This window comes from Pogoniulus pusillus, chromosome Z (genome assembly GCF_015220805.1).
Source record: "Pogoniulus pusillus isolate bPogPus1 chromosome Z, bPogPus1.pri, whole genome shotgun sequence".
Classification (NCBI taxonomy): domain Eukaryota; kingdom Metazoa; phylum Chordata; class Aves; order Piciformes; family Lybiidae; genus Pogoniulus; species Pogoniulus pusillus.
In genome coordinates, this window is record NC_087309.1 from 15,875,653 (window position 1) to 15,888,778 (window position 13,126).

The 13,126-nt window shown below is 45.8% G+C and overlaps 1 protein-coding gene across 11 annotated transcripts in view; it reads right to left on the reverse strand.

Moving 5' to 3' along the window:
* Positions 1–13,126, reverse strand: part of CELF4 (CUGBP Elav-like family member 4) — an 869,014-nt gene that overhangs the window by 75,724 nt on the left and 780,164 nt on the right. For all 11 annotated transcript variants that reach the window (XR_010301405.1, XR_010301404.1, XM_064140834.1 and 8 more), the window contains exon 8: positions 4,452–4,601. Coding sequence is in view for 9 of the 11 variants with exons in the window: in XM_064140834.1 (XP_063996904.1) it covers positions 4,452–4,601 (150 nt within the window). In the remaining 2 variants the exon portion in view is untranslated. The remainder of the gene's footprint in view (positions 1–4,451; positions 4,602–13,126) is intronic.

Genomic DNA, 13,126 nt, shown 5'->3' on the forward strand with positions numbered 1-13,126 from the left:
TCCTAAGAAAGAAGAGAGTAAGACAGAGCAAAGACATGATGTGTCCTACACCCAAATTGCCACAAAGGGGCTTGCTTTCAGGGTTTCATTGCTAGTCGAGACAGGTAGAAGTAGAATAAGAGGTGAGAGTTTGGTCTGCTACTGTTCCCTTTACACCTTTGCTATAACTTAAGATGTCATTAAGTTATGGGGAAGCTGAGCACTGAGAAAAACCAATATATTGTTGAAGACTTGCTAAGATAAATCCAAATTTTACACAAAGCAGTCTATTTGGATGTCAGATTTAACAGCAAAAAGGAGCCTTGCTGCCTGCAGTGAAGTGAAGCAAGGATGACTGCCACCTTTCAGCTGGTGTTTGTGTAGGGACGTACTGTGAATTGATGGTTGAGTAAGTCTCTTCAAACTCAGAAAGAATCAGATAAAGGCCACTGACTTTTATATAATCATAGATGAAATACCTAAAAGATTTTTTTCTTTAATGGGGGTAGCTGGAGATAGTATCAAAAGCTAAGATTCATCTAGAAAGGTAATGCTTTCTCTGATATATGCAGTAAGGGATCATGGAAAATTAGCTAAAAGGAGCTAGATAAACCAGAAGAGAATACAGATATAGAAATGGATGATAAGCACAGATATGATAGACTGGCAAACAGGTAGATACTTAGATAGATGGATAGTTGAATGGATGGCCAATCAATAGTGGGACAAGTTGTCTCCAGGACAACTGGACTCCTGAAGTGGCAGATGGAATCAGGGTCCAGTATAATCCCCCTGTAATCCATGAGGAAGCAGTAAGGGACCTGCTGAACCACTTGGATCCGCACAAGTCCATGGGACAAGATGGGATCCATCCTAGGGTGCTGAGAGAGCTGGCAGCTGAGCTGGCCAAGCCACTCTCCATCATTTATCAACAGTCTTGGCTCACTGGAGAGGTCCCCAAAGACTGGAATCTGCCAATGTGATACCCACCCACAAGAAGGGTTGAAAGGAGGAGCTGGAAAACTACAGAGCTGTCAGCCTGACCTCAGTGCCAGGCAAGGTCATGGAACAGGTCATCTTGAGTGCCATTGCAAAGCACCTGCAGGATGGCCAAGGGATCAGGCCCAGCCAACATGGGTTTAGAAAGGGCAGGTCCTGTCTCACCAATCTGATTTCCTTTTATGATCAGGTTCCCTGCCTGGTGAATGTGGGGCAGGCTGTGGATGTAGTCTACCTGGACTTCAGCAAAGCCTTTGACACTTTCTCCCACAACAAGCTCCTAGCCAAGCTGGCATGTCATGGCTTGGACAGATTCACTCTGTGCTGGGTCAGGAACTGGCTGGAAGGCTGAGCCCAGAGAGTGGTGGTGAATGGTGCCACATCCAGTAGGCAGCTGTCACTAGTGGTGTTCCCCAAGGATCAGTGCTGGGCCCAGTCCTGTTCAATATCTTTATTGTTGATCTGGACGAGGGCATTGAGTCCAGCATCAGTAAGTTTGCAGATGACACCAAGCTAGGAGCAGGTGTGGATCTGTTGGAAGGTAGGAGAGCCCTGCAGAGGGACCTGGACAGGCTGGATGGGTGGGCAGAGGCCAAGGGGATGAGACTGAACAAGGCCAAGTGCAGAGTTCTGCACTTTGGACACAACAACTCCAGGCAGCGCTACAGGCTGGGGACTGAGTGGCTGGAGAACAGCCAGGAGGAAAGGGACCTGAGAGTACTGATAGATAGTAGCTGAAGATGAGGCAGCAGTGTGCCCAGGTGGCTAAGAGAGCCAATGGCATCCTGGCCAGCATCAGGTACAGTGTGGCCAGTAGGACAAGGGAGGTTATTCTGCCCCTGTACTCATCACTGGTCAGGCCACACCTTGAGTGCTGGGTCCAGTTCTGGGACCCTCAATTCAAGACGGATGTTGAGGTGCTGGAAGGTGTCCAGAGAAGGGTGACAAGGCTGGTGAGGGTCCTGGAACACAAACCCCATGAGGAGAGGCTGAGGGAGCTGGGGTGGCTTAGTCTGGAGAAGAGGAGGCTCAGGGGTGACCTCATTGCTGTCTATAACTACCTGAAGGGAGGTTGTAGCCAGGTGGGGGTGGCCTCTTCTCCCAGGCAACCAGCAATAGAACAAGAGGACACAGTCTCAAGTTGTGCTGAGGAAAGTATAGGCTGGATGTTAGGAGGAAGTTCTTCCCAGAGAGAGTGATTGGCATTGGAATGGGCTGCCCAGGGAGGTGGTGGGGTCACCATCCCTGGAGGTGTTCAAGCAAAGCCTGTCTGAGGCACTTAGTGCCATGGTCTAGTTGACTGGCTAGGGCTGGGTGATAGGTTGGACTAGATGATCTTGGAGGTCTCTTCCAACCTGGGTCTATGATTCTATGATTATTCAATATTTTTCCTTGCAGTCCAAGGAAAAATATCTCTGACGTTGAATTTTCTGAGTTTTCCGGACTATCTGAGATCAAAATAATTTTTTTTTCTTAAGGTTTTTGTAAGATTTTGGGCTGCAGCATCCAACTTTGTGTTTGATATCCTAAGGGACTAGATCAATTTATGAATATCCTGGGGTAAAACATTTCTTTGACAGCTGGTGCCTAGGATCAATTAGTAACATCTCTATAATTTTTTATTGTTACAGTTGTAACTACTGGTATGTCTACAACAACTATAATGAACATCATCAATTATAATGAACATCATCTGCAACATCAACTAGCGCTTGGAGGAGAGGGCTATCACAAAATTAGAGGATGCTGAAAAAAAAGTGGGTTCACATTAAGGACTTGGAAAGTCATGAATTCTTGGTAATTACAGCCTCCGATTGTCCAGATGTTTGTAGATATAGGCATAGAGGTATAGATATAAGTATCTTTTCACCTCCTACATTCACTTCTGATTGCCAGGGCTTACAAAATCAGTCCCTCTGTGCTGGTATCTTTTGAGACAATCTGAATACCAGCAGCACCTTTCTGGTGATGCTCCACAAAAGGGTAAAACAGAGCCTGTTATGTGGCTATACTGAAGGATATTCAGCTTCTAGGCCTGGTAAGGCAGCAAGATTTGGATACAGTGGGCTTTGACCAACAGCTGATGCCTACACATATTATCTACATGCAGCAGTTTGGGTCAGCAGTCATGTGGACTCCCCCTCCTAGAGTCATGTGGCTGCAAGGGAATCTGAGCAGGACATAGAAACAGTGGCCTCTTTCAAGGCCAGCCAGACCAAGACCCTTGGGAGTACCACTGGGAGATCTGGCAGTACAATTTTTATCTAAATCAAAATATTCTTCACATGTTGGTACTGGAACTGGAGTTACTTAACATCTTTGTTGGTGAAGTGGGCAGTGAATGGAGTACACCCTCAGCAAGCCTGCTGATGACACCAAGATGTGTGTTGTGTTTAACACATTGGAGAGAAAGGGAAGCTTGACAGTCTTGAGAAGTGGGCCTATGCAAACTACACAAAGTTCAGCAAGGCCAAGTGCAAGGTCCTGCACTTGGGTCAGGCAATCCCAAGAACAAATACAGACTGGGTGATGAGTGGATTGAGAGTAGCCCTACAGGGAAGGACTTGAGGGTATTGGTGGATAGATTACTGAATACATCCTGGGCTGCAACAAGAGAAATGTGGCCAGAAGGCTGAGGGTGGTGATTCTCTCTTCTTTCTTTGCTCTGATGAGACTCCAGTTGGAATACTATGTTCAACCTTTGGTCCCCCAGAATAAGAAGGAGGTGGACTTGTTGGATTGAGTCCAGAGGAGGGCCGCGGAGATGATCAGAGAGTTGGAACACCTTCCCTAGGACAGGTGGCTGAGAGTGTTGGTGATGTTTGTCCTGCAGAAAGCTCCAGGAAGCCTTAATAGCAGCCTTCTATTAATTAAAGAGGACTTAAAGAAAAAAAAAAATGTGAAGGGATCTATCAGGGAATATAGTGATAAGATGTATTATATTTTAAACTGAAGAGAATAAATTCTTCCCTGTGAGAGTAGTGAGACAGTGGAACAGATTGCCTAGATATGTTGTGGGATCCCACTCCCTGGGAGTGTTCAAGATTAGGCTGGACAGACCTTTGAGCAACCCTGCCAAGTAGGTGTCCTTGCCTTGGTAGAGGGATTGGAATAAGATGACCTTTAAGATTCCTTTTAACTTAAAACGTTTTACGATGCTATCCTATGATTCTTTGCTGGATACTGTGATTGTATTAATCAGAGACATTACCTGCAGATAACAACTTAATTCTTCAGCATAAAAAAAAAAATCCAGTTTTCCACTCCAGCATGCCCTTGATATCTGTTACTCAGATTTAAGTGTATAGTAACTGTATCTGGGTAAAACTTAACCACACCAATGCTAGTGTGAGTCCTGATAGTGTTAGGTAAAACCCTTCTGAGGTGCCTTGTGCTAGACAAAGCCTGTGGATGTGAGCAATCTCCCTAAAACTGAGAGAGCAGACTGTGAGCACAGTGCTGGTCTGGCTTACCTGGGTAAGGGTGGATGCCATTAGCAAACACGGCTTCTGCAGCAGGTTGCCCATTAGCCTGTGGTGGGAGGCCAGTGAAACCATTCACCCCAATTGGAGATGGGATGCTAGGCACAGCTGGTGCAGTTATGCCAGGAGGCGTGCTTCCACCTGTGGGTGAGAAGGACACAAAATCAGAGTGGGTGAGCTCTGGAAGCAGTAATTACATGGACAAAACTGACGACACGACAGCTGTCACCCTCCCCCCCGAAGAAATTTTTTGGTAATTCAGAAAGTGAAGCACCTCCCAGGGTGCTGTGTAAAAAGACTGGTTACTCTTCCTCCTCTGAAAAGCACTTAAGAAACGTTTGCAAAACTTTCTTCCACAGAAAGATCCATGGCTAATAGCAAGCAGTATAAAATGATAGAAATAGCACCCTGGAGTGTTATCTGCTTAAATTATCATTTAGCACCTGAAGCAAATTCTCAGGACCACCCTTGTACATGAGTTCCTCTCAGTTTCTCTTTGGAGATGTCAGCTTTGTGGGTGCACCAATTTCCAGGACTATTCTGTCTGCATTCTCTCAAAATATGCATTTCATGTACAAACACATTCTGAACTTTCTTGGCACCAGGGAATCTTAAAGGGTTTGGCAAGTTGATTTGCAGCCTAAAGGCAAATGAATGATACTCATTTTCTAGTGTCACTGTTCAGCCCAAACTTGACTTTGTAGTTTTTGCAGAGACCTGCTACTCAACAGGGGCAAAACTTGGGTTATATTAATTTCTTGCATGGAGACATACTCCTCTGCTTCTTCCCAGTCACATCCTGTGGGGAACTTTAAAGTTGCTACTTAAGAGGATGAATTTAATCTTTACATTTTAGGTGGGATCCTGTCACCTGCCAGTAGAGAATTGTTACATTTCTGAGGGCAGATTTTAATCCCTCTGCTTCCTCCTAGTCTGCTCTTGTGTATCTTCAAAATGACTAGGCTGTCTGTGCTTCTTGCAACACATTCAGCAGGTTTTTGGGGACCAAAAAAAGAGGTTTTGATGAGTATGAAAAGGTATTTTTCTCTTGCTAGCTATGAGTGGGAAGTTAAACTATTTTCAGCAACATCTTTCTAATTCAGGGTACCCTACTGATTGAAAGAACATTTTTTTTTTTGCTGTAATCTCTTGTTTTAAACCACTTGCAGAAATTTTCTTCACCATAGGATCATTCCATGATGGGTTAGACTGTTAACACAATTTACTGACTACTTAAGTCCATTTTGGTGCTTTAAGAAAGCCAATGCAGATGCAAGAGATGTTTTTACACATTCTGATTTGAGTAGCCCAAAAAGTAGGCAATATTTCAATTATTTTCTTATACCCTCAGCAGACAAGCTGCTGCTTCTCCTTGGCTTATTTAAATGGTGCTGGCCTTTAAAAATCTCCTCTGTGGCAGTACAGTGAGCCAGCAGTGGCAACTGAAGTCCAAAGGCAATGCTCTTAGCATATGCCATCAGCTTGCAAACCACAAAGCCTTGTTAAAATTTCAGTTGCTTTTCTGGATCTCTCCATTATTTGCATAGACAATGTAAGAATATTTTTTTCCAAAATTGCAGCAAGGGGTCTTTGTTTGCTATTTTGTGCATTTTTAATGAAGTTTAGGAATATTCATTCCATTTCTTTAATTTTCTTCTAAAAAAGCCCCCCCCTGGAGAGGTCAGATCTGTAGTTGGAGTGAAACTGGCATAATGTTACTGCAGAGAGCAAATGGCAGTGGTGCAGGTCAATCATGGATTTCATCCCTGCTTTGAGATCTTTTGTCTCAGCTGTACCAGGTGCACATTTACAACATGGAAGGAAAAAAAAGGAAGGGAGGAATTCTGAAGGAAGGAATTTTGAAGGAAAGACTAGAAGAAATTCAGATGGAATGAATTGAGAAGGAGGGAAGAACGGAATTCAGGAGGTAGGAATTCAGAATTTGGAATTCAGGATTTGGAAACTAGAAGGAATTCAGAAGGAATTTGTAAGGAAGGAATTTGAAAGAAAGAAAGGAATGAAGGAACTCTGAATTCAGAATTTGGGATCTGAATTTGGAGTTAGGAAGGAAGGAAGAGTGATGAGCATAGTGAATGAGTGAAGAGCCATGGACATTGTCTACCTGGACTTTAGTAAAGCCTTCAACACAGTCTCCCACAGCATTCTCCTTCAGAAACTCATGGTGCAAGGGTTGGATAAGTGCACTCTTCACTGAATAAAGAACTTCTGAATGGCCAGGTCCAAAGAGTGGTGGTGAATGAAGTTAAACTTCTCTGGTGTCCAGTTACTAGTGGTGTCTGCCAGGGTTCAGTACTGGGGCCTGTCCTCTTTAATATCATTATCAATGATCTGGATGAGGGGATTGAGTGCACCCTCAGTAAGTTTGCAGGTGGCACCAAGCTAGGTGGCTGTGTTGATCTGCTAGAGGGTAGGAAAGCTTTGCCTGGACAAGTTAGACAGATTGATCAACACTAACTGTATGAAGTTTAACAAGGCCAAGTGCCAGGTCTTTCACCTATGTCACAACAGCACTGTGGTAAGCTACAGACTTGGGGATGTGAGGTTGAAAAGATGCAATTTGGAGAGGAACCTGGGGCTACTGGTTGATAGTCAGATGAACATGAATCAGCAGTGTGCCCAGGTGGCCAAGTAAGCCAATGGTATCCTGGCTTGCATTAGAAACACTGTGGCCAGCAGGAACAGGGAGGTGATCATCCACCTGTACTCAGCACTGGTGAGGCCACATCTTGAGTACTGAGCTCAGTTCCAGGCCCCTCACTGTAGGAAGGCCATTGAGGTGCTGGAACATGTCCAGAGAAGGGCAATGAGGCTAGTGAAGAGCCTGGAGCACATGGCCTACAAGGAACACCTGAGGAAGCTGAGGTTGCTCTGTCTGAAGAGGAGGAGGCTGAGAGGAGACCTCACTGCTCTCTACACTACCAGAAGAGATAGGTCATCCTCTTCTCCTTGGTGGCAAGTGCTAGGACTAGAGGAAATGGTAACAAGCTGCACCAGTTGAGGCTTACCTTGGATGCTAGGAAATACTTCTTCACTGAAAGGTTTATCAAAAATTGGAATGGTCTGCCCAAGGCAATGGTGGAATAACCATCCCTGGGGACATTCAAGCAGTGTATGGACCTGGTACTTAAGGACGTTGCTTAGTGTTGACCCTTCAGTGCTGGGTCAAAAGTTGAACTGGATGATCATTGGGGTCTCTCCCAGCCTGTGATTCTGTGAATTTGGAAGGGGCAAAGGATGGAATCATAGAATTATAGAATCAAACAGGTTGGAAGAGACCTCCAGATTATACCAGTAATGGTGGAGATGAAAAACTTGAACCAAACTGTGAAAAATGTCAATTTAACTGTTGTGTGAGACAAACCTGACTCTTACTGGGGAACCATCAAAGTGTCAGTGAACACCATTAAATTCTTATGGGGTCACCTACTCCACTCCACTGACTGCAGGCAAGCCAAGGAACCAGTTTAAAGCAAGCTAAGTCAGATGGCTCTTGTCTCTAGTCTGTGAGATTTACCTGGGTAAAAAACTAGGGTTCCTAGGTCTCATGAGGAACTCTTGACACTGAATGAACTCGTGGCAGTGTCTGAAGGAGCCTGCTGTCCTAGAAATTGCATGCACAGAAAACCATCTGGATTAGGAAGCCTGAGAATGCCATCACAGAGGCACTACTGTACTCAGCCAATATGTCCAAAGCTTCTAGGACTTTTTCTAGCACAATTTTTCCTTTTGCTTAGGAAAGATCAAAACACTTCTCTACCCCTCCTCTCCCCCCTCTCCCTTTTTTTTTTTTTCCCAGTGTTCCAAACACTTTTTATAATGCCTGTTTTTCAGAGAACTTTGAAATGTTTCATTTTCATTCCAAGTGAGAACAAAGATATACTTCAATGACTGGAAATCCTGCTATGAAGCAGAATGATCATTTTCCATTTGGCTTTCTGAATGCTAAGTAAAGCCAGTAGGAGAATTCACGTTAGGCTTCAGATATCTTCTGGCTACTCAGAAAATGCTGCTACTGTTGTAGGCTTGCTTGGTCAGACAATATGTGTAACATTTTCTACGCATCTTGTCGCAAATGTTGTAGTAATACAATGAGGCATTTCAAAGTCTAAATATCTCACCCAAGGAATAATTGTCAATGAACATTTCTACAACCCATTACAGAGACTTTTCATGAGGGAAGCTGGCCACTCATGGTAAGTCTACAACCACACCAAAATACATAGGTTCCATGACTGAAAATATGTCATATGACACCAAGCTGGGGGCAGATGTGGCTGGGTTGGAGGGCAGAAAGGCTCTGAAGAGGGACCTTGACCACCTGCACAGATGGGCAGAGTCCAAGGGGATGGGGTTCAATAGCTCCAAGTGCAGGGTGCTGCACTTTGGCCACAACAACCCCATGCAGAGATACAGGCTAGGGTCGGAGTGGCTGGAGAGCAGCCAGACAGAGAGGGATCTGGGGGTACTGATTGATACCCGCCTGAACATGAGCCAGCAGTGTGCCCAGGTGGCCAAGAGAGCCAGTGGCATCCTGGCCTGCATCAGGAATGGTGTGGTCAGCAGGAGCAGGGAGGTCATTCTGCCCCTGTACTCTGCACTGGTTTTAACTCACCTTGAGTCCTGTGTTCAGTTCTGGGCCCCCCAGTTTAGGAGGGACATTGAGATGCTTGAGCATGTCCAGAGAAGGGCGATGAGGCTGGGGAGAGGCCTTGAGCACAGCCCTATGAGGAGAGGCTGAGGGAGCTGGGATTGTTTAGCCTGGAGAAGAGGAGGCTCAGGGGTGACCTCATTGCTGTCTACAACTACCTGAGGGGTGGTTGTGGCCAGGAGGAGATTGCTCTCTTCTCTCAGGTGGCCAGCACCAGAACAAGAGAACACAGCCTCAAGCTATGCCAGGGGAAATTTCGTCTCGAGGTGAGGAGAAAGTTCTTCACTGAGAGAGTCATTGGACACTGGAATGGGCTGCCTGGGGAGGTGGTGGAGTCGCCGTCCCTGGAGCTGTTCAAGGCAGGATTGGACGTGGCACTTGGTGCCATGGTCTAGTCTTGAGCTCTGTGGTAAAGGGTTGGACTTGATGATCTATGAGGTCTCTTCCAACCTTGGTGATACTGTGATACTGTGATACTGTGATAAAGAGAGTGCAAAATCTGCCACCAGGAAAGGGATCAACAGATCATCTAAATCAGCACCTTATTTTCAATAATGACTAGTTGTAGGTGCTCTGGAAAACTTGTTAAAAACATGATCTTTTCTCTTCTGTATTCTGAAAACAAGAATTTATCAGTCTTCAAAAGGCATCAGGCACACCAGAAGAGGAGCAAACCTGAGATGGGAGAAGAGTTGGAGTATTTTCCGTATGCTGGATATATGAGGTACCATAGAGTTTGGCTGTTGTACCAATATTTACAGACCTGTCATAGAACTTGCTCATTTTTGAGACTTATTTATATGCAAAAGTGCTTGTGTGCTTTTGTAGTGGAGCCATCACAAGTTATTGCCTGGATTCAGCTTTCTAGGCCCTGAGAGCATTTTGAATTCCAGGCAGTCTTTGTTTGTCGTTCTCTGTGCTCCCACCAACACAAAACAAACCTAGCTAAAGCACATATGATAATCTTCCAGCAGCAGGTTTAAAGGGTGCACGTATAATTAAGCCACTTTTCAATTTGAATTTCCACTGTCTCCATTGACTTGTTGTTTATACATTTAGCATTATGTAAACATAAATTTCAAAATGTGTGGTATGAGATTCTTGAGTCAACTGCTTTTCTTTGGGCCTCCATAAGTTGGCATGGAATGAGATCTGCCTCTCTTTTCCACCCATCCTCCAAATTCTGATTCAATCAAAGGAAAAGACATGTATCTGATCCAGTGGCTGTGGACATTGTTACTACAGATTTCAAGAAGATGCCTAAGCTGTTTGTGAGCAGGAAGGTTTTCTTTGGCAGATAGCAGAAATCAGTGCATTAGAAACATCCCCCAAGCCTGCCCTGCTGCATTACCTTTTTTCCCTGTCATCCAGCCTTTCCCAGGCATGAGATTTCTTTCCTGCCTCTTTTTTTTTGCTCCATAACTAGAGTAGGCCTCTTCATATTCCGTTATGAAGCCACCCCTTTGTTGGTTTTCTGATCTGCTCTGGAATCCCAGATCCTGCTTTGCCCAGTATTGCCTGCACCACAGCTGGTTCAGTTATATCACACCTTTCCAATGTCTCACCTTTGTCAAACAGGTCCCTTTGAGGCCAGCTCGACTCATCAAGGTTAACACAAGGGCATTGGTAAGCAATGTCTTTCTGAACATAGTCCCATCCCCAGTGCCTGCCATAGGAACAACCGGCATCGCCCCAGGCACCCTTCTGTCACAACCTGCCCCTATAGAAATGGTGCTCACAGAATCACAGAATAATAGGGGTTGGAAAGGTCCTCTACAGATCAACTAGTCCAACATCCCTGACAAAGCAGCTTCACCTAGGGCAGGTGGCACAGGAACACATCCAGAAGGGTTTTGAAAGTCTTCAGAAAAGGAGACACCACAACTTCTCTGGGTAGCCTGTTCCAGTGCTGCTTTATCTTCATAGCAAAGAAGTTTTTATCTCGCACTGAGGCAGAACTTCCTGTGCTGCAGTTTATATTTGCTGCTCCTAATCCAATCAGTGGGCATCAGTAAAAAGACCCTGGATACTTGGGGAGTGTTAACCCTATACACTTCTTGACACTCACTCATAAGGTATTTGTTAACATTGATCAGATTCATTTCTCCAGGCTGAACAGCCCCAGATTTCTGTGCCTTTCCCCATAAGAGAGATATTCTAGTCCCTTAATCATCCCTGTAGCTCTCTGTTGAACTCTCTCCAGTAGTTCCCTCTCTTTCTTGAACTAAGGAGAACGGAACACTATACTTCAGATGAGGTCTCACTAGAGCAAAGTAGAGGCACAGGGGAACATGCTGGTCACATCCTTTTAAATGCACTCCAGAACACCTTATAGCAGTCTTCCAGTACCTGAAGATGGTCTGCAAGAAATCTGGCTGGGGACTTTTTGTAATGGCTTGTTGTGATAAGAGGAGAAGGAATAGATTGAAGCTTAAGGAGGGTAGATTTAGACTAGAATTTAGAGAGAAATTCTTTGCAGTATGGGGAGTGAGACACTGGAACAGGTTCCCCAGGGAGATAATGAATGCCCCCTCCCTGGAGGTGTTCAGGGCTAGGATGAGGCCTTGAGCAACCTGTTCTAGAGGGGAGTGTTTCTGCTCATGGCAGGGCAGATGGAAATGGGTGACTTTTAAGGTCCCTTCCAACTGAAGCTGTTCCATGAATCTATATGTCCCAGATACATAGTTCCTCTTGTTAACTGCATTGCATCTCACCACCAATATTGGTTTGTCTTTGGATCAGCCAAGATGTGACAGCACCCATACTGACCTTTTGGACGTCTATATGCACCCTCAGTAAACCAGTGTAGGTAACTGGAGGATATTTTGTGCCATTTGGAGAATGCTCATAGCTAAAGGAATGTTGTGTAAGTGATAACATTGAGAAGGAAATGTCATGGCTAAGAGCCCTTTCTAGTACCTTGCATCATGGCATCCTTCCACCTCCCCAACAAAACCACTGTGTCCTAGGTCTGGTGGGTCTCAGCCCCACTGTTATTCTCATCTATCAGTGAACATCACTCCACATAGGGCAGTTAGCTCAACAGCCCACTGCTGGAGAGTCCTTTTACCTTTACAACTATTGCATGATACAGAAGCTGATCTGCAACTGGCCCCAACCCTGGAAAAGGCAATAACAATCTTTCTCTGACCACCCCCCCCCCCCCCCTCAGACCACAAAAGCTTATTATGATCGCACTCCTCACTTCTGGTGGCCCTTCACTATCAAGGCCAACATTTCAGTCAACACTCACCAGGGGAGAACCTAGGGTCACACAGCATCACAGTATCACAGTATCACAGTATCACCAAGGTTGGAAGAGACCTCACAGATCATCAAGTCCAACCCTTTACCACAGTGCCCAAGGCTAGACCATGGCACCAAGTGCCACATCCAACCTTGCCTTGAACTGCCCCAGGGATGACGACTCCACCACCTCCCCAGGCAGCCCATTCCAGTGCCCAATGACTCTCTCAGTGAAGAATTTTCTCCTCACCTCGAGCCGAAATTTCCCCTGGCGCAGCCTGAGGCTGTGTCCTCTTGTTCTGGAGCTGGCCACCTGAGAGAAGAGAGCAACCTCCTCCTGGCCACAACCACCCCTCAGGTAGTTGTAGACAGTAATAAGGTCACCCCTGAGCCTCCTCTTCTCCAGGCTAAACAACCCCAGCTCCCTCAGCCTCACCTCGTAGGGCTTGTGCTCAAGGCCTCTCACCAGCCTTGTCGCCCTTCTCTGGACACGCTCAAGCATCTCAGTGTCCTTCCTAAACTGGGGGGCCCAGAACTGAACGCAGTACTCGAGGTGTGGTCTGACCAGTGCAGAGTACAGGGGCAGAATGACCTCCCTGCTCCTGCTGACCACACCATTCCTGATGCAGGCCAGGATGCCACTGGCTCTCTTGGCCACCTGGGCACACTGCTGGCTCATGTTCAGGCGGGTATCAATCAGTACCCCCAGATCCCTCTCTGTCTGGCTGCTCTCCAGCCACTCCAACCCCAG